This window comes from Melitaea cinxia, chromosome 1 (genome assembly GCF_905220565.1).
Source record: "Melitaea cinxia chromosome 1, ilMelCinx1.1, whole genome shotgun sequence".
Taxonomy (NCBI): domain Eukaryota; kingdom Metazoa; phylum Arthropoda; class Insecta; order Lepidoptera; family Nymphalidae; genus Melitaea; species Melitaea cinxia.
Genome location: NC_059394.1, coordinates 1,462,069 through 1,482,858, shown reverse-complemented (window position 1 = coordinate 1,482,858; position 20,790 = coordinate 1,462,069). Strand labels below are relative to the sequence as shown.

Here is a 20,790-nt window from a genome sequence, read left to right as displayed (position 1 = left end):
GTTTAACTGTTATTCTTACAATATATCGAATTAAAATAATTCCATAAACATCAATTTTCACTTCTATGTGTATATTTTTATTTATATAAAGTTCATACGCCAATTATTTTGTTAATATTAATTTTGGTACGTCCAGGTGGAGATGTGTGAAGTACCAGACGGCGACTGGTTCACGGCGCGTACAGGTCTTCGCTCGTGTGTGTGTGACATTCGAAACCTAGAACCTTTCCGCGACTACAAGTTCCGCGTGCGTGTCGAGAACAAATATGGTGTCTCCGACCCATCTCCATACGCTATCACCCATCGCGCTAAACTCGAACCTGACCCACCCAAGTTCGTGCCATATCTCGAACCGGGTATCGACTTTCGACCAGAGACATCACCCTATTTCCCCAAAGACTTCGACATCGAGCGTCCACCTCACGATGGGTACGCCCAAGCACCCAAGTTCCTCCGTCAGGAATACGACTCGCAATACGGCGTAAAGGGCCACAATGTGAACTTATTCTGGTTCGTGTACGGTTACCCGAAACCTAAGATGACGTATTTCTTCAACGATGAACCGATTGAGATTGGCGGCAGATACGACTGGAGTTATACGAGGAATGGACAGGCTACATTGTTTATCAACAAGTAAGTAAAAAAAATATATAGAATTTTTAACAACATTAAATTTTATATATGACAATAAAACACTACAATAAGGGTAAAAATAATAAAAAGGATCAACAACAGATCATTCAACAAGATCACTTGAAATTTTAAATAACGAGTGTGCTTTAGACCAAACGACTGAAGAAAAACTTCTTCACAATAGACCTGCACTTTATCTTAGATATACGAAACGTAACTAGCTATGAGAGAAAGAGAAAGAAAATGTGTACTCGCACCTCTTTCTTGCTTCGTTCGCCTCGCCCGATCTCACATTTTGTAACGCTCTCGTCACGCATTTACCAGCTTACTCCCCAAGTCAAGCGTGCGTGAAGAAGTTTCACTTCAAAAACGTAATTTCAAACAGGATGCTAGAACGCGACGTGGGCTGGTACGAAGCGGTCGCGACGAACGAGCACGGCCAGGCGCGCCAGCGCGTCCGCCTGCAGCTCGCGGAGTTCCCGCACTTCATCCGGCGGCCGGAGGAGAGCGTGGTGCTGCAGCGGCGCCTGGCGCGGCTGGAGGCGCGCGTGGCCGGCGTGCCCTTCCCCGACGTCAAGTGGTACCGCGACTGGCAGCCGCTGGCGCAGAGCTCCAGGGTCAAGGTGAGGCGGACACACATACACACACATCAGCCTATCGTAGTCCACCGCTGGACATAGGCCTCCACAAGTTCGCTCCAAAAGTGGCGTGAATTCATATACCCATAGTCACCACGCTGGGCAGGCGGATTGGTAACCGCAAGGCTGGCATTGTCGCACCGAATACGCAGCTGCCCGTCTTCGGTCTGGTATTTCAAAGCCAGCAGTGGGATGGTTATCCCACCAACGGTCGGCTATTTTTTTTTATATCACTTCAAGCGTACGGCTCACCTCATGGTAAGAGATTATCGTAGCTTCGTAATGGACCCAATCCCAATCCCCCCCAGGAGCTCTGGTCACCTTACTCAGCAACAGGAACACAATACTGCTTGAAAACAGTATTATTTAGCTGTGATCTTCTGTAAGGTCGAGTTACTTCCCCAAACGGGCTGCTCCATATATTGAGCAGGAAATTCCTGCTGTACCCTACCACAGTTTTTTAAGTTCCAAGGTGGTAGTGGAACTGTGTTATTCCTTTGTCGCCTCTTATGACACCCACGGGAAGAGATGGCGGGGTGGCTTATATTCTTTGCTACCGGTGGACAATTCGAGATAACACGCTTCAGTCTGTAATATTCCACTGCTGGGCATAGCCTCTTTCTCCATGCAGGAGAAGGATTAGACGGGTTCAATGTAAGAATCTGACTTCAATGACTCACTGTAGATGTACTACAGACTTGACAGATTGAGTTATCCGACGTCTCCAAATATTTATTTACCAAAATTAAAGTTATTTCTCCGTAAATCTCTTTACAGATGCACTTCATCGAACCCGACACCGTAGTGCTGACCATCAGCGATGTGATGCTGAAGGACGAGGGTCTGTATTCGGTGTCTGCCCGCAACGTGGCGGGCTCTGCGAGCGCCTCCGCCATGCTCTACATCGAGGAGAGTGAACACGAGTACTCTGCTAGGTACATATTAAAATTATTTATAATATTTATTTATACTCAGATATTTTTATAAATGAATGATATTTACAATAATATGTAAACAGAGGTACAAATGAAAGAAGAAAAAAAGAAAAACAAATTAAAAACGAAATGAAAATATTAGCTGGTAAAAAAATAATTACCTAAATCAATTATTTACAGCAAAAATGTCATTTCATTTAAATGTATTGTATATTTGTATTGTATTATAACATACACACACGGTCGTCTATTCCTAAAGTAAGCAACTTAATGCTTGTGTAATAGGTAACAGCTGACTTTTGTAACAAAATATTTTTTGATAAATATATATAGGAATAATACAGATATAAATAAATACAAATATTACGCCCAGAATTAGGGCACTACAAATTACGCCAACGGGCTAGACAAATCAAGTCAAATTTATAATAATATCAAAGATATATCAGCATTTCTTTGCGTTAAAATATTGTTTATGACGTAGGATTCGCGAGTACCCTCCTCGCATCAAGCCAAGCTCAAAACCATTCGGCGACTTCTACGATTTGGGAGACGAACTGGGTCGCGGAGTTCAGGGCGTCGTCTACCACGCCGCGGAGAGAACAAGCGGTGAGTGACTACTAGTAACACGTGGTATTAGAAAGTTAATTAATTTTAATTTATAAAACTACTAAAACGACAGTCATACAATATCGCAAGAAAAACTTTAATTTATTATTATGAGAAAAGTGCAAAATTCACGCAGTAACTGCTTGAGATGTTGAATACCAAAGAATTAAATTATGTTAGTTATTAGAATACGACGAGTATGTGGTCACTTACAGAAATGTTATTTGTACTCCTGGCTAACTCTTGTTTCGTTATCAACATATACTCGTAGACAGTACTTTCCTAACCACTTTCCAATAGACATTTAATATTTATTTTGGCTAAAAACCTTGAACATAATATCACATTTTTATTTTTTTAGTAAATATCTTTTTATGTATATACTAACTGTACATTGCGCGCGTTGCTACACTTCTTTTTTTTTTGTCGTACCAACTCAGAAACCTTTGTGGGCTCATGCACAACACATTGAAGATCATGACATGATCAAATGCATAGTTTACGATTCTATAAAGGACATACAGACAAACATTCATTTATATATATATAGAAGATAACTAGGTCAGCAAACAAGCGTACTGTTATCATTGGAAAAATTAAAATCTTTTTACTACCCCAGTCGGGTATATTTTTTATGCAATTTTTTGTTAACAGGTCGTAATTACGCCGCTAAGATAATGCACGGCCACTCGGAACTGAAGCCGTTCATGAAGAATGAGCTGGACATCATGAACATGCTGAACGACAGACACTTGATCCGTCTCTACGACGCGTACGAACATGACCACACGCTGGCGCTTGTGACTGAATTGGCAGCAGGCGGGGAGCTTGTCAGGTGAGACGTGATAGTATTTGGTATATCCCAGAAGCGCAACTAGTTCATATAAGATCTAACCCAATATCAAGTTTTTCGATAACTTCTTGAAATTTCTATACCACCATTGTTAAAAATAAATGCTGATTAACCGTGTAAATTTTTATAGGCCTCTGAACTAACATTATAATATGGTATATTTTTTCAAGTGGAAATAAGACATAAAACATTGTCACGTTACTTGTGATGCCAACAACAGTAGCTAGAATAATATTCAAGTAGTTATTATAATCTGACGTTTCACAGAATTCCCGGACTCTTAATACCTATCTCGTGCTGCGGTAATTCTACTACCACAGTTGAGAATAAATTGAAAATATACATATTTTATTTTATCCTTTATGATGTCGAACAGAGATCGCCTGTTGCGCAGTCAAGGCTACACGGAAAGAGAAGTGGCGGGCTATGTGCGACAGATGCTCAGAGGACTCAAGCACATGCACGACAACAGCGTGGCTCATCTGGGGCTCACTGTAAGATACGAACATATTAAAATAAAATAAAATTTCAGCAACGGAAAATCTATGACAAGGAAATCACTCACAAATCCAACTATAACATCCAGACCATTAAAAATATTTGTATGGCCTACACAAATTTTCCAACTAGCTTATTTAAAAACTACATCATCATGTTACGTTTTTATGTAAAAAAAATTACATTTCTTTATTTTATTTTTTACTCTCAAACAAAAACTCAACTCAAAACAAATTCCATTTTCCAGATCGGCGAGCTATTGCTCTCACACGCTGGCAGCGATCTCCTAAAGATTTGTGACTTTGGTCTCTCCCGCCGCATTCAGATGAACAAGTACGCGTCGCTGGACTACGGCATGCCCGAGTTTGTGTCACCCGAACTGGCGAATGGAGAGGGCGTGTCTTTTGCATCTGATATGTGGAGCGTGGGCATTATTACCTACATCCTGCTGAGTGGCCACTCTCCCTTCAGAGGAGCTAACGACCGCGAAACGTTGACCAATATCCGTGGTGGTTCATGGTCATGGCACGATGAGGAATGGTGGTCGCGATTCAGCTCAGAATGTAAAGACTTTATCTCGCGACTTCTAGTGATGCGCTGGCAGGACCGTCTCGATATAGATTCCGCATTGGCTCATCCATGGCTGCTGCGTGCAGACAAAGTGTACCAAGATGAGTACATAATCAGGACAGACAGGTTGAGGAATTACTACAATCAGTACAGGTTGGTCAAACTAATTATGTGACGATCGAATCATAGTAAAATCTACAAACTAACCAAGTTACATATATTAATTGAAAATTTTACCTTTTATTCATAGAGACTGGATGAGCAATGCCCAGTGTCGTACATGGTTCCGTCGTCGGCCATTAAGTGGTGCCTTCGAACATCCTTCGAAGATGGTCTACCCTCCTGGTGAAATATACACTCCAGAGGGTATGTTTATATAAAACCCATTGCAAACGTTAGAGTATAATTTATCTACCGATACTTTTAACTTCAAACTTACAAATCTGGACTTATTCGTTTTTAAACAGAAAATAAACTTTATAAGTATACATATGTTTATCTGTATACTGTGTTTTTGTTTATAATACGGCAATGTTATGTTAAAATATCCAGGAACTCCAGAACGTGATCGCGCATCGCACGAGAGGAAACCTGGAGACTGGGATATCAAGTTCAAACAGTGGGAGCATCCTGACTGGGAGGTGTCTGCCACATCTGAGAGCCAGTTAGTGTTCATTTAATCAAGCAATAATGCGCAATAATAAAAAGAGAAACACATAAATAAATAAAAATTTAATGATAACTAACATAGATATATCTTATAAAACAGTTGTTCCCATAATAAAATGGTACAATTAACACTTTTACAATTAAGGTGGTATAAAGAAATGTATTTTATTGTTATTAAAGTGCACCTGCTACCTAAACTAGTTAGATGACTGTTATAGGGTTCTCCCCTCTAGGAATCTACATTGATTAACAAATTAGATGCGAAGTGTAATACAGAGCAAACAATTGTTAATAAAATAAAATGTAGGCATGTGTGTGTGTTTAAATATGAAAATTTAAATTGTTATGTCAAGTTTAAATTAGAATAGGAACTTATTTTTTTATAAAAATGAATAATTAGTAATAGTGCAAGTTTTGAATCAAATGTTTCCAGCATAAATTAAACAAAAAAATTTTCTGCTAGCTACCAAAACGGTCCTGACACATACCTGCTACAGCTGCGTGACACTCAGTTCCCAGTTCGTTTGCGTGAATATATGAAGGTGGCATGCATTCGCTCACCTGGGTACAGTCTTAGCATCCAGGACTCTTATGACCCAAGAGTAAGTTCAGTAATTTGCTACCATTAGGTTTCTTCATCATCATCATCATCATCATCATTAGGTTTCTTGCGATTAAGAAATTTTTACTTTTTAAATCACATAATAAATGATTATATATTCTCAGCTAAGTAAATGAAATTCATTACTCCAGACCAAAGTTGTCAGTAATTAATTTGTACCTTATTTTTTTGTTAGACTCCAATCATTCGTGAACGTCGTCGCTTTACCGACATCATGGACGAAGAAATCGATGACGAGAGACGCGAAAGAATCAACAACTACGGCTCTGAAAGTTACACTATCCGTCGTCTCCGACACGAACTTGGAACCAGACTCGACAGCTATGCTGAAGCGCAGGCTTTTATGGAGTCTAAAAAGGACGGGCAGTTGCCTTTCTTCAGAGAGAAGCCACAAATCCTTCCAGTTCAAGAAGGCGAAACGGCGCAACTCTCCTGCTACGCTGTGGGCGATCCTAAACCAGTCATCCAGTGGTTCAAAAATGACATGGTTATTGCAGAAGGACAACGCATCAAAATCATCGAAGATGAGGAAGGAAGGTCCACACTCAAATTTGACCCTGCTATGCATCACGATATAGGATTCTACAAAGTAGTTGCCAGGAACAAAGTTGGACAAACTGTTGCACGAACGAGAATCGTAGAGGCAACTAACCCGGATGCACCCGATAGCCCGACAGCTATTGAAGTGTCGGACACGGAGGTACTCTTGCGATGGAAGCAACCTAAGTATGACGGCAACTCTCCTGTTGTTTGCTACAGCCTCCAATACAAAAAAGGTGACAGTGTAGAATGGAAAACAGTCGCCGAAAATATCGACCACGAGTTCTTTGTCATTAGAGACCTCGAACCTGACACCAGCTACCAGTTTAGGCTATCCTCTCGCAACAGAATAGGATGGAGTGATAAAGGAATACCGACAAGTCTAGTCAAGACTAAAGAGGCCGGAGCACCGAAAGTTGAGGTCACAAAGGCGATGAGGCATCTACAACAGATGACAGAGTCGGGACAAGAGATAGTTTTAGATGAAGATAGACCTAAATTGGATTATTCAACAGAAGAAAACCCGATTGATTGGGATACGACACAAAATATTACGGATCGCTACACGTTTATATCAGAACTCTGGCGAGGAAAATTCTCGATCGTTTTGAAAGGCGTAGATAAGATGACTGATGATGTTGTCGTGGCGAAAATATTAGAAGTTAGACCGGAAACTGAAATCCAAGTCCAGAGAGAATTCAATTGCTTAAGAAAGCTGAGGCACGAAAGAATATCGAATTTATTAGCAGCTTATCAGATACCAGGGTCGCCTAATGCGGCCCTCGTTCTAGAAAAATTGCAGGGTGCTGACGTATTAACATATCTGTCAAGTCGCCACGACTACACAGAACAGATGGTAGCCACAATAATAACACAAGTGTTGGACGGTCTGCATTACTTGCACTGGCGAGGATATTGTCACCTGGACCTTCAGCCCGATAACGTCGTGATGGCTTCGGTTCGGTCCATTCAAGTTAAGCTTATAGACTTCGGATCAGCCCACAGAGTAACCAAATTAGGAACCAGTGTGCCACAAGTTGGTGATTTGGAATACAAAGGTAAATATAAATTTTACTACAAGGTAAAGTGAAAAAATTTGTTTAAACGCGGTGCTAGGCCGATTTAAAATGAAAATAATAATTAATAGTTTTTTATCGGGCTAGTAGAAAATATATACACTTAGAAACTGAACAGTAAATATACATTTTTTACAGTTTAGCCGTACTTCACTTGTCATTATAATTATATATGAAAACTCACGTTTTCATTTCAATAATTTTCAGCGCCGGAAATCATAAACGATGAGGCAGCATACCCACAGACAGACATCTGGTCACTGGGTGTACTGACTTACATTCTACTATCCGGAACTTCACCTTTCCGAGGAGCTGATGACGCGGAAACCAAACAGAACATCTGCTTCGTGAGGTATCGCTTCGAGCATCTCTATAAAGAGATTACTCAGGTACGTTGACTCATTCAACCATAGTATCATTATTTCATTATTAAGTAATTGAGTTAAGGCGTAGCAGCAATATTTTGCTGGATAATACTTAAGCAGTGTTATGTTCCTATGGTGAGTAAGGTGGCCAGAGCTCCTGGAGATGGTCGAGGGTAGGATCGGCAACGTGCTTGCGATGCTTCTGGTGTTGCGGGCGCCCAAAGGCTACAGTTACCATTTACCATTCCGCGGCCCATATGCTCTTTTGCCACTCTTGAAGTATAGAAGAAGTGTCTATAATTTCAATTAGGAATAGATAACACCATACTTTTTATAATTTAAAAAAATTTAAGTGTTAAGACGTTTAATTGGACATATTTTGTAATGAATGCCATCAGGAGGCGACTCGGTTCCTCATGCTGGTGTTCAAGAAGGTTCCACTGAAACGGCCGACGGCCGAAGAATGCCACGAACATCGCTGGCTCGCGCATTCTGACTTCACACAGCGAAAGCGTGAGCGCGCCGTCTTCCTATCTACCAGGCTCAAGGTACAAACTAAATTACTATTGGGAGATTAATAAAATTAAAGATTTGGCCGTTAAGATCGTTAAACTTTCAGTTTATCAGATATTTACACTTTTTATAGGGTACTTATTTATATCGTCGTGTAAAAACTCAAATATGCTTCAGGGTAATGGCATACAAAAGTAAACAAACATAAAACATTGTTCAGGAATTCTCCGACGAATACCACGAACGCAAGTCCCGAGAGGCATCACAAGCGGACTCCCTGGCGTCGTTCGGGTCTCCACGCATCCTCGCGCGTTCCAACAGCATCACAGACGAACTGCTCACAACCACCTCCACCCGCTGACTGCCCTCGTGGGCTTAGGACCAATTAATTTATATACGGATACTTACCGAGTAATAATCGTAAAACTTTTTAAAAGTTGTCAGCACAAAAAAAAAATTCAATGACAGTGATAGAATACACTAAAGCTCAAATTCAGTAAAAGCAAGCCTTGACTAGTTTTTTTTTTTTTTTTGTTTTTGTTTTGGCAACTTTTATTAAAAGTTCTACGTCAATACTACCCCACTTTCTATTTTTTTTCATTACTCCCATTTTCTATTTTTTTTTTCATTTTCAGATTTTCTAAATTAAATTTAATAAAACAAGCTATAAAAATAATTAATATTTAAAATACGAAATTGTTATTTAAATTTTAATTATTTACAATTGTTCGTTGTAAATAGGTAATTCATTTTTGAACTAACATAGATTTTTTGATTCGACACAATATAATTTTAAGAAAAAATCAATAAAAGCGATGTATATTAGTTTACACTTTATTGATTAATCGATTAAACTATCATCAAAATATACAAACGACTGGTTTAAAAAATAATATATTGTTATTATCACTAATTAATCAATTCACAATTTTAACCGCCGTCGCACTAAATTATTCTAGTCAAGTTAAACCTTTCGAAACTTGTTATTGTTAAGTATATTTATACAATTTTTATTATTGATTTATACGATTAATATTTTACTTCATTGTTATTGAAGTAAATAAACTTAAATACTCTCAAAATGAAATTTTATTAAAACCAAATCACTGTCCAAAGTTCTCGCAAACGAAAAAAAAACCGATTTCAATTATATTGACAAGTAATACAACGTAGGTAGACGACAATAGTCGAGTAAATAAGCATATTACATAATCATCAGGTCTTAATCAAATTTAAATAGAACCACAAGACAAGCATCAGCTTTCGATTAAAACAAGAATTATCAAAATCGGTACACTCAGTAAAAGGTTATGAGATATAATATAACGTAGGTCGACGAAAAAATAGTCAAGTAAAAACGCATTATCAGATTTTACTCGAGAAGTACTTGTCAGATCTTGATTAAGTTTAAGTGGGGCCACGTAACAAGCACCCCTTTTTATTAAACAAAGAATGATCAATTCGATCCACCCAGAAGAAATTTTTGAGGTAGCATACATAAAAAATATACAATCGTATTGAGAACCTCCTCCTTTTTTGAGGTCGGTTAAAAGAGAATGCTTTTTACTCTCAATGTTTCTCATTAAGCTTAATCAAAATAATTCGCTTAATTTGTTGTGAATATTTTTTATCATCCATAACATTCCTCGCGCACACACCACTACGGAATCGCCAAGCTCCTTGTGAGACCACAAGACAGCTAGGCATGTTCTACTTTTTGACTAGGAGTTCACGAGGTAGGTGTCTCGACTGCAACGACGCAAGGTACTGTAATCACAGTCGTGGCAGATCAGTCACCGCAATAAATTTCTACCAGTATTTTTTTTATATTTCAAGGGTGGTAAGTAAGCATACGACGACGCGTTGGCGCAACGATCACAGCGCTATCTGTGGCTGTTTCGCTGGTGGTTGTTCACGCCACTTTTGGCGCGAACTTTTGGAGGCCTATGTCCAGCAGTTGACTGCGATAGGCTGAAGTGATGATGATGAATAAATAAAACACATCGATTTTTTCAAAATGATCTACTTATATTATAGGAATTTGGAACTACACATTCATTAGATGATATTTAAAAAGCTATGCGGATTTTCAACGATTAGACATTTTTTTAACATAATAAAAATTAATAATAACAATTTTATAACTCATTTGACTTCTTAAGTTTATGAAAATGGGTAAATGGTAAATAAATTTATGACGAGTAAAAATTTCATGTACAAAGTTTTAAAAAAAAGCAGTCGATGATATAAAATTTAAAAATTAAAAATCAGAAAAGCATTGTTGAGTCAATTATCAGAAAAATCTTGATGCCTACAGAAAATAATTTATAAATAAATAAAATTCAACCCCATAAAAATCTCAATCCCCCATTTTTTCACCCTTATTATGGGTACCTACCCGATTCTACCCGAACCTACCAAGAAAATACTATCGATTCTAAATGACAGTTTTAAGATAAAAACTAAAAAATGTAAGCGTTTTAAAAGTTGATTCAAAAATAAAAATAATTAAATGTTTAGCATGTAATTTTTTAGCTATTTAAATATCCTAAGATTTGAATAGTTCCATTTATTGCTTTGATTTCAATATATTCTAAATGATCATACAAAAAGATACAATATGTAATATACAATATGTAATATATCTTTTTCATTTCAAATAATATATTCACATCTATACATTACATTCTTGAGGTTAAAATATGAACAATGTTGGAATTAGTTTAGACAAACAGAAAATAGTATAATATGCTATTAGCATTTTATAATATATTTTTTAAACAATGCATTAAAATTTTTAATTAAAAAAGGTATTTATATAATATGAAGCTGTGAAAGCAGGCGTAATACAGAGAAAGTACTAGACTGTTCTAGAACATTCAAGCGTGTTGTTAGCACAATACTCGTGAACAATTAGAGCAACTCACCTTTTTTTGAAGATTTCTAATACTATTTAAAATAATCTTACAAAATAAAAGATTAAGAAGATTGCAAAGAAAAACGTAATGTTTTAGAAAACAATGCAAAACAATGTCAATGACAATGTGCCAGCTAGTTGGAAATAAATATGATTATTACACCAAGCAACCCAAACTGTTTAACCTACTTAAGCATAGTTATTTCTTCCGTTCATAGCGTGATGTAATATAGTCTAAAACATTGTTTAGAAAATAGGCTGTCTAATCCAAAAAGGAACTTTGAACTTAGTATATAAACATAATGATTAGTTCAAAAACAGAAACATTTGATTTATTTACATGTAGATAATATAGACTATTTCATGTGATTCACATTCTCTTTGTCGGTTATAACTTACTAAGACAATTGTTCAATTAAACATAACAATTAAAAACTACTTAATATTGCAAAAGATCAAATTCTAACCGAGTTTTGATTATACGCAACAGAAATGTGTTTACATAACTATTAATGAACGGAGATTAATAACAATCTAGTACTTTCCCCAAGACACAATATTATCAAAATAATTTAAACAAAATTAATTAAACAATTTACTCCCTAATCAGTTCACAATCGAGCTACGATGAACACCAACGTATTATGTACATTATAAACGGTCGTTTATAATTATGAAAAGTTTTTATTTATCACTGTTTTGGAGTATTTCTTTTTTATATTACACTATACCTAATTTCTGAAGATTTAAAAGTCCTCTATGATAGCTAGGAATTGTTATTAACAATAATCGGGTAAAACTTTCCTCATCTCTTGCCTTTTGACACTGCTATATACTCTAAGACCTTCGATTGAAACTTAGTTTTATTCATTTTATACATCTCCGCAGCTTCTATGTTTAACGGATCATCGAAATTTAATAAGTCCTGTAAATAAGAAAGATTATAACTATTAATATAATAAATAATAATTAATTTTCAGCAAAATAAATCTTTAAGGTTGGTCTATAAATCCTATGATGGGCATCATCAGATGGTTATATCATTGTCACATAACTTTTTAGGTGGTTCATATAGTAAATAATTGAATGTAAAATAAATTTATATGTTCTTCTTTTTCTGTGATTAAATTAACAACATGTGTCACATTCAGTCAGCCTACATTAAAAAAAAATTGATAAAAATGAGTTTTCCTAAGTTATATCTCTTTATCTGTAATCACAATGCCACAACTTTAATAAATTTCCTAGAACTAGTTAACCTTGCCAGTTACAATTCATGGGATTATTAGAGTCAACTAAACAATAAATAATAAAATACTATTTTCATGGCATACATACAAAAGATACTTTTTTTACTTTAAACAATATGTGTCTCATGTAATAAAAGAATAGTCTCAAAGTTAATTCTGTGGTGTTATGGATATTTGAACTTTTCACAATGGACAATAAATGAGAAAGCTGTATTTGTTAGAAAATGGGAATTTTTCAATGTACAAACTAGTGATGTAATTCATTTTTCATATGAGACATTAATATTTTGAACAAATAGTTCTTTTCCTTAATGTCATAGAATTTTTTTTCTTTATATTGACGTGATTCAGGATATTTTGGCAGTCATAAATGATGCAGGAATTTTAATATAATAATAATAATAACATTTATTTATTTCAAATATTGAGTACATAGCAAAAACAATTTGTAACAATAATAACTAGATACATTTATAAAACTGTGTCACAGTCATTAACCTCCTCACATAGCATTGTGTACAAAGTTGATCAAATAGTACTAAAATAACTAAGATAGAACAATGATAATAAAAAAGGGGTGCATGACGTAATATTTAAAGAAGTGAAATTATTATATATTAAAAAAAATACAGTCTAATTGAGAACTGCTCCTTTCAGGAAGTCGGTTAAAAAAATATTGCAAAAGAAGACCAAATTTAGTGTACTCAATTTAGTGTAATTTAGTGTACTGTAATCGAAAGAAAGTTTCTGATATTCTCTCTCTCTCTTTGAGTTAAAATGGCTTTCAATAGTGCCAAATGAGCACAGATGCAAATTTCTCATATTACTTGTTCAATAAAACTTGGTACATAACATGAACAATATTTACAGCTTGAAAATGATGACAAAATAATGAATCTAGTGAATGAGATTCTCTAAACAAAATTGGAACTTTCTAGAATTTTCTGAAATCCACAAATAAATATTCAAAAAGTCCAATTAGCCGCGAATGGAGATATTACCTCTATACTTACAGTAAATAACGAATTAAGTCCCCAGACAACATCCTTGAGCCTTCGAGTCGGTGCCCATCCGTGTTCATCTATAGAAGTCTGACGAAGCAGCGACAGACAAATGTCTCCGTCTACATTTATATTGGGATGCCACAGTCTAGTTAGACATTTCACTTTTGGAGGCTGAAAAGTTCAAGCAAATGCTGATGCTTAAAAAAATTGTATAATTCTAGTTTTTAAAGCACTGTTAGACATTAAATTACATTAATACTTACAGCCATATTATAATCTTCTGTAACAAAGACACTAAATTTGAATTTTCCTCCCGACCAATAACCTTCGTCAGGTGCTACGGTCAAAATAAATTCACTTAAAACATTAGGATCCTCGAAATGCACTGAACACGTTGTAGGAAGATTTTCATTCATTTCTTGAACTTCTTTAACAAGTAACTTGTCTCTAACTGATATTCTTTTTGAAGGTTCAATTTTAACCCCGTTTGTCGCCTCCGTATGTTCTTTTTTTAGCTTCCTATTAAGTGTTATCATTGTATGCTAACTAAATATTCCTAAAAATAATTAAACTCAACGAAACTTAAAAAATATATTATGCTATACTGACTAGTTTTTCGATTTAATTTGACGAGGAATCTAGAAAAGTTCAAAACTTCAAAACTGTACAAAAAAATTCCAGCTGTCAATTGTCAAAACAAATCGCCATGCTATGCAGTATCCAACAGATAATGTATCAATAATATTGAATATACATGATACATCATACATTTTTATCAGATGGTTTTTATTATGTCTGTTACAAGAAAAAAGATTTTTTTTATACATATACTTAGGTTAACTTAGGTTTATTAAATAAATAATAAAATGAAAGGAAAAATTGTTTCAGGTTTTATTTCGATTTTAATGTGATAGCGCTAAACTGATAGGCTGATACAAGAATTACAAGAAGCTTATATAAAACACTTCTTGGGCTAAATAGTTTGTTAATAGCTTGCTGATAACAGAAATTTAACACTTATCACAGAGTATATAAATGTTACTTAATAGCAACTTATTATAGTGATGTCATGTCATTCTAACAAATTATTTGATAATGACTGACGTTTAATACAAAAAAAACATAACCCAGTTTTTTTAAATTGAGGATATTAAATACCCATTAAAATTGTACTTAATATTTATTGGTACCATAAAACTTAATAAATAATGGCAGAGATATCGTGGCCCTGGCAGTACAATTTTCCGCCTTTCTTTACGTAAGTAAAACAATTTTTGTTTATACATTTTACGTAAAAAAATTGAAATCGCTATGAGTGTACTTAGTAAAAAATGGAAATATATAAACGAAGGAAATGTACACATCGTTTTATGTGTAATAGATACGAACTACGTTATCAGACTTATAAAGGAAGACGGTAATATGACGAAAATGGAAACCATACGTAATTCTGTAGACTTCGTTAATCTAGTTATGATACCCTTGCTCTTTGGTAAAAGGGTGTACAATGAAGAGATAATTCAACTCCCTATTGAAGATGTTGCTGAGCTCTCTGAAAAACTCTCGAATATTCGTCCGAAACATAGGCAGGTAAAATCGATTTTCAGTCATTTTGCCATTAAAGCGCCCAACTTGACAACGATATCGAATAATTGTGAAAACTATTGTCTAGAGATTAAACCAAAAGAAGGTTTCATATGTAGACATTTTAAGAGATATCAAAAATGTTACTATTGTTTAAAACAATTTCTAAAGCTACAAGAAAAACAAATAGACGGCATAAGCAACTATTGTCCATTGGATTTATTTTCTGGAGAAAAAACGAGAATGAAAAGAGCATTGTTGAATTTAATACAGAATCCTCAAAATAACTTTAAACTCTTTAAAGATGGCAATATTATATATAGTGAAAAATCAAAAATTGATTTTGAAATGCTCATCACAAAACTACCAATATTCCGTTCGATAAATATATTTTTGGATTTTATTATTGATATACTATTAAGTGACGGTACCTCTAGTATAATTTTAAATGAATCTGACGGAGAAATTAATCTTAAAACTGGAAAATGCTATGAAGACAGTAATCTCAAACCAAACAGTTTTTTAAATAAATTACTTACATTACAAAAGTTATCTGAAACATTTAATTTAGACTTAATAAACAAAAACGAAGATTACGAATACGTTTCTAAGTTGCTTAATGACATGAAAGAATTAAACATGGATTTATCAAAATCGGATGATCGAGAAAAGTTCTTAGGAACTATTAATCCGAAATATTTGGTCTTGATATCAGCGGTGGCAAAAGATTGTTCGATTATGATATGTTTCTCGCCAAATTCTCACCAATCATATTCATCTGTAAAAATAGGAGATAAAAGTCTATCCTATAAACTATCTGTGACCGATTTAGAGCCAAAATCGATAAAATCGCTTACAAAAAGGAAGAATACTGAGAAAAAACTTATACAGTTATATGAGAAAATGAATGGAAAAATTGTTATTGTAAGTATAAATGAAGAAAAATTATCAAAGAACATTGTGTTTATAAAAATTGTTTAGCTTTTTTTGTGGTACAATATTGACAAATACAAAATAAAAAAAATGTAAGACAAACAATTGTTAAAATTAAAAATGCTTGTTCTCAATACCACATCTCAAACATGAAATAAAATTTAATACTTAAACAATTTATAATTAAAAAAAAATTTTTTTGTTCCAGAATTCAACCGCATTCAGAAACCCGAGCCAAACAATTAGAAGCGTGGCAGCAATTGATTGCTGAATATATGAAAGCGTCAAAACAATCAACAATAGATATCAGAGAATCGCAAAATAGCCCATTATTCCACAATGCCTCGATCAATAGAAAATTATCCTCAGAAGCTTTATTGACTATTCTTGAGGATATGGCTAAAACCGGAAGAGCGGCGCCAGTGGATAAGAGTAAAAATATTTGGGAGGTGTATTGGCATTCGCTGGATGAGTGGGGTAGTATGATATACAATTGGGCTAGCAGTAATGGGTTAAATAATTCCGTCTGCACTCTGTTTGAGTTGCAGGAAGGTGACAACACTGTCGGAGAAGGTATGTATGGATTTCATTCACAAATATATTCTTATAATTATATAAAATTCTCATGTCAAAATGTCAGTTACCAAACTCCTCCGAAACGGTTGGATCGATTTTTATGAAATTTTGTGTGCATATTGTGTAGGTCTGAGAATCAGCAGGATTAAGGGGGTTAATAACATGTATAGCAAAACGTTTGCGGGGTCAGCTAGTATTTTATTAAAAAACCACTACAGTATTAACATTCTAACGTTTTTCTCTGTTACTACTTACAAGAACAATCGTGTAACAGAAAAGTAATGAACAGTAAAGTCAGTAGCGAAACAGCCATGCCAAATATTTTGACTAATGTTTAGAGTTTGTGGAGTTAGAGCTTGTACAGAAGCTTGGTTCTATGTGAGATCTGACAACTGGTGGGATGTATATATTTTGAACATATGTAATGTTAATATAGTTGAGTAAAATCTGCTACATTAATATTACTCTATTTAGTAAATTAATTTTCACTAATTCAAGATGAATTTAATTTAACTGAAGAATTATTTTCCATCTCTATATTGAAAAGAAGCTGTCGCGAAGTTGTTGCAAGTTTTTAATAATAGAAAACCTCACACTCACTATTCGGGGTTATTTTTAATGTTTTCCTGAATTAATGACATTTGTACATATAATTAAATTATCATGATATAACAATTTTTAAAATGATGATGTACATTGATAACATTATGAATCATAAAGGAAGTTCTCTTATCACAGATAAAGGTATTCCAAGAAAAAGATATTGATTATTGTGTAATCTAATTCATTCATTTCTATTAATATACACTACTAGCAATTGCCTGCGGCTTCGCTCGCGTAGAAGTCGATGATATCTACATAGTGGGGCTAAAGTAGTGTATAATTATATATCATTATATTACAACTATTTAAGACCTCGCTGTATACGACATTTATGGTGCAACTTTCGTGCACTAGACCCGACCTCAATCACATTTCATAAAACTGTCGTGCGAAAAATAGTCTTTTCTTAGGTCTTCTCAAACTATTTTGAGGTAATTTCAGTAAAACGAACTAATTTCCTATTTCACCATACAGAATTTCCGCAAACGTTTAAATAATTATTTATATTCTGCACAATCAAAGCCTAAACATAACATTTCACGCTTCTAAATTTGTTATAAAAATTACGTTAAGACTGGATTAATAATTGATAACTGCGTGGTGACTATGGGCAACACACATTAGTTCACGCCATTTTTGGCGCGAACTTATGGAGGCCTATGTCCAGCAGTGGATTGTAATAGGCTGAAATGATGATGGATTAATAATTTAATTATTTACTTTTAATCACTACCTAACCAGGCTTAAGCATAATTGATAACAATTTTTTTATCACTTATGCTTAAACCCGATTATTCCAATCCTCAATACAGTAGGTACCTGGTAAATATTGTACAAAAAGTTTAAATTTTTGATGTCTTTTGTACACTACATCCTGAATTAGACCATTTCTCAGATGCGAAATCTTGAGACTCCTAAAACTTTAACTGAAATAAGCGCCAATATACCAATATATAAAAAATATATATTTTTTATATTTTCAGAATTCCACGGATTAGATATGAACATTTTAATCAAAGCTTTAAAAACACTAGAAGTAAAGGGAAAGTGCGAATTAATGGAATTTGATGACAGCCAAGGAGTCAAGTTCTTTTAAAACTTCAAAAATAAAATCTATATAACATTTATGTTGTTGAATATATTATGTTAAGTTGCAACTATTTTGTAATATTGGAAATACTTTCTGACATTGATTGTTGTTGTTTTATTTTATAAATATGAAATATGACATACCTTTTAAGTGCTATTTTGGAATTTGTACACAAGAATTTGTTCAAAAACAGTAACACTCCAGAACCTTTGAAGAACTTTTCTCCGTTTAGAAGAAGTATAGAAGGCTGATTAATAGCCACGCTTTTCTATTTTGTGTTGAACAATATTCCTACCAAGAAAAACTCCCGTTCTCTTTAGCTTATCCCATGTATATGTATGTATCGGATGTATATAGGCCTTCCCGAATTCGCCCAAAAACGTCCCCGCTCTCTGCAATCCAAAACGTTGATCTTTGCTGTCCAGAGTTATAAGGATGTGCGCAGTCGACGAGGACAGCCATAATAACAATAATAAGTACAGCAATCCAAAATACTCTTAATTTTCCGGACAGGCGAGAGCAAACGATTCTGTCATATGCTGTTTTATACTTTCCAAGGCTTACCTCCTTAGTGGTTCGTGGAAAACTTTCAACCGGCTATTCTATTCTATAGGAGCTACATTTTTAAAGATAATGGTATTTTTTTAAATATTAAATAGGAGTTTTGGACTTCACTATAATCGTGGGTAAAGTTTTTTAGTAATTTTGTTAATGACATAAAGAGGTGTGTTGAGGATAATAAAACAAGCATTGCTCATTTATTGTTTTTTAATACCAATCAAGTCAATACGTGTAAAATTGTACAATTTCAAAACTGTTCTTACACTAATTGTATCTACAGATATATTACACACAGTATGTTAAATCTTAAAAGTCATCGCAGACTACCTAGACAGTATAATGAAAATGTCGTATTAAGTAATATCGGTCGATAATTACACCTTTTTAATAATAATCGGCCGACAATTAAACCGATATGATTATAATCAGTCAAAACTGAGCCTATTTATTTAGTATTGACAGATAATTGAGCTTATTTAATCAATATCGGCTGAAAACTGAGCCGATTTAATCAATATTTATTTGTGCATATTTGCATACATCTTCACACTGATGAAAGCTAAAAAAGTTCTATCCATTAGTTTGTACGTAGTCTGCGATGACACAATAACATATTGAAAACGTTACACTCCTATCAAGCGAATTATTACTATTGGTACTCAATGTGTTAGACATAGGATTTTTTTTGAAGTAAAACCTCAACCGCACGCATGATTTGGGAAGTATGATGGTGAATGCGTGACGAGAGCGTTACGAAAAGTGTGATCGGGCGAGGAGAATGGAAGTTGAGAGGAAGATATAGAGTTACGGTTCGTATATTACTGTAGGAGCAACTAAAGAAGTTTTACTTCAGTCGTGTGGTCTAAAATACACTCGTTTTTATAATGTCTAAACATACATTCATACATACAAATACATATCTTGACTATGAACCCAAACGGTTCGAAATAATCTATATTTGTACAAACTAATATACGATTTTAACAAACATTTATGCACAGATAGACAAAACCAACATTATATTACATTTTAAGAATTTCCATATCAGGCTACTACAGACAACCGTTGAATTACTGTGCTGTGACATAGTAATGATGTGAGAAAGTTTGAGTCATACAAGAAAAATAATAATTCACGCTCGCAATACTTGATTCACAGAGCAAAGGATGTGATATGTTTATACATTTAGTAGGTACTTTTACACATGAATTCATAATAGGATAATCAATCAACAGTGATCGTTATTTAATCTTAACTTTATATTATTGAAACTTTTTATCAGAAGAACAAAATTTAGTAAAGAAAATATTTTTATCAGAAACATTATATTATTATGTTTCTGATAAAAAACCTAAATAAGTATATTCGTTTTAATTAGTTCAATAAATACATAATAATAATATTTAAAATTAAATTATTTACATACATTTAACGACTTAACAAATAGATTGGTTGAAATAAAAATATTTAAAAACTGAAATTAACAACCAGTTCTGTTTAGACTGTGTTACATGAATCAATGGAATCAATTACTCGTTATTTTGTGACGCTATTTCAAATAGCCAGTAAGTTTATATCAAACAGTAAAATATCGTTTAGTTTATTTTATTTGAGTGTAATATCTTTATTATCTGTATATAAGGTGTGACCATAACCAATTTTCTTTTTTAACAGATTACACAACGGTTATTATTTCCTATATCTATAAAACGTTCTCGTGCAAATATTAAAAATAGTGACAAAAACATTAT

At 34.2% G+C, this 20,790-nt stretch overlaps 3 protein-coding genes across 5 annotated transcripts in view; 2 read left to right on the top strand and 1 right to left on the bottom strand.

Moving 5' to 3' along the window:
• LOC123669553 (obscurin) overlaps positions 1 to 9,346 on the top strand; it is a 63,766-nt gene extending 54,420 nt beyond the window's left edge. Inside the window, exons 43-56 of the mRNA XM_045603186.1 lie at positions 137 to 633; positions 1,019 to 1,256; positions 2,049 to 2,206; positions 2,691 to 2,815; positions 3,470 to 3,650; positions 4,045 to 4,162; positions 4,414 to 4,889; positions 4,987 to 5,102; positions 5,289 to 5,400; positions 5,869 to 6,007; positions 6,203 to 7,625; positions 7,851 to 8,032; positions 8,407 to 8,556; positions 8,742 to 9,346. Coding sequence (XP_045459142.1) covers positions 137 to 633; positions 1,019 to 1,256; positions 2,049 to 2,206; positions 2,691 to 2,815; positions 3,470 to 3,650; positions 4,045 to 4,162; positions 4,414 to 4,889; positions 4,987 to 5,102; positions 5,289 to 5,400; positions 5,869 to 6,007; positions 6,203 to 7,625; positions 7,851 to 8,032; positions 8,407 to 8,556; positions 8,742 to 8,882 — 4,056 coding nt within the window. The 3' untranslated portion in view covers positions 8,883 to 9,346. The remainder of the gene's footprint in view (positions 1 to 136; positions 634 to 1,018; positions 1,257 to 2,048; positions 2,207 to 2,690; positions 2,816 to 3,469; positions 3,651 to 4,044; positions 4,163 to 4,413; positions 4,890 to 4,986; positions 5,103 to 5,288; positions 5,401 to 5,868; positions 6,008 to 6,202; positions 7,626 to 7,850; positions 8,033 to 8,406; positions 8,557 to 8,741) is intronic.
• A 1,796-nt stretch (positions 9,347 to 11,142) lies between these two features.
• Positions 11,143 to 14,387, bottom strand: LOC123654951 (NEDD8-conjugating enzyme UBE2F-like). The gene is made up of 3 exons (XM_045590806.1): positions 13,956 to 14,387; positions 13,702 to 13,863; positions 11,143 to 12,363 (listed from the first exon to the last, which is right to left on the bottom strand). The coding sequence occupies exons 1-3, from the start codon at positions 14,226 to 14,228 to the stop codon at positions 12,244 to 12,246; spliced, it is 555 nt and encodes a 184-aa protein (XP_045446762.1). The 5' UTR covers positions 14,229 to 14,387; the 3' UTR covers positions 11,143 to 12,243.
• A 358-nt stretch (positions 14,388 to 14,745) lies between these two features.
• On the top strand, positions 14,746 to 18,581 carry LOC123654928 (vacuolar protein-sorting-associated protein 25-like). Of its 3 annotated transcripts, none has more exons than XM_045590792.1 (3): positions 14,746 to 14,950; positions 16,418 to 16,782; positions 18,372 to 18,581. In XM_045590792.1, the coding sequence occupies exons 1-3, from the start codon at positions 14,901 to 14,903 to the stop codon at positions 18,482 to 18,484; spliced, it is 528 nt and encodes a 175-aa protein (XP_045446748.1). In that variant the 5' UTR covers positions 14,746 to 14,900; the 3' UTR covers positions 18,485 to 18,581. The 3 variants fall into 3 exon arrangements, with proteins under 3 accessions (XP_045446748.1, XP_045446743.1, XP_045446753.1); XM_045590797.1 differs by lacking the exon at positions 14,746 to 14,950 and adding an exon at positions 16,114 to 16,200; XM_045590787.1 differs by lacking the exons at positions 14,746 to 14,950; positions 18,372 to 18,581 and adding an exon at positions 14,970 to 16,200 and having other exon boundaries at positions 16,418 to 16,494.
• Positions 18,582 to 20,790: the final 2,209 nt, after the last annotated feature.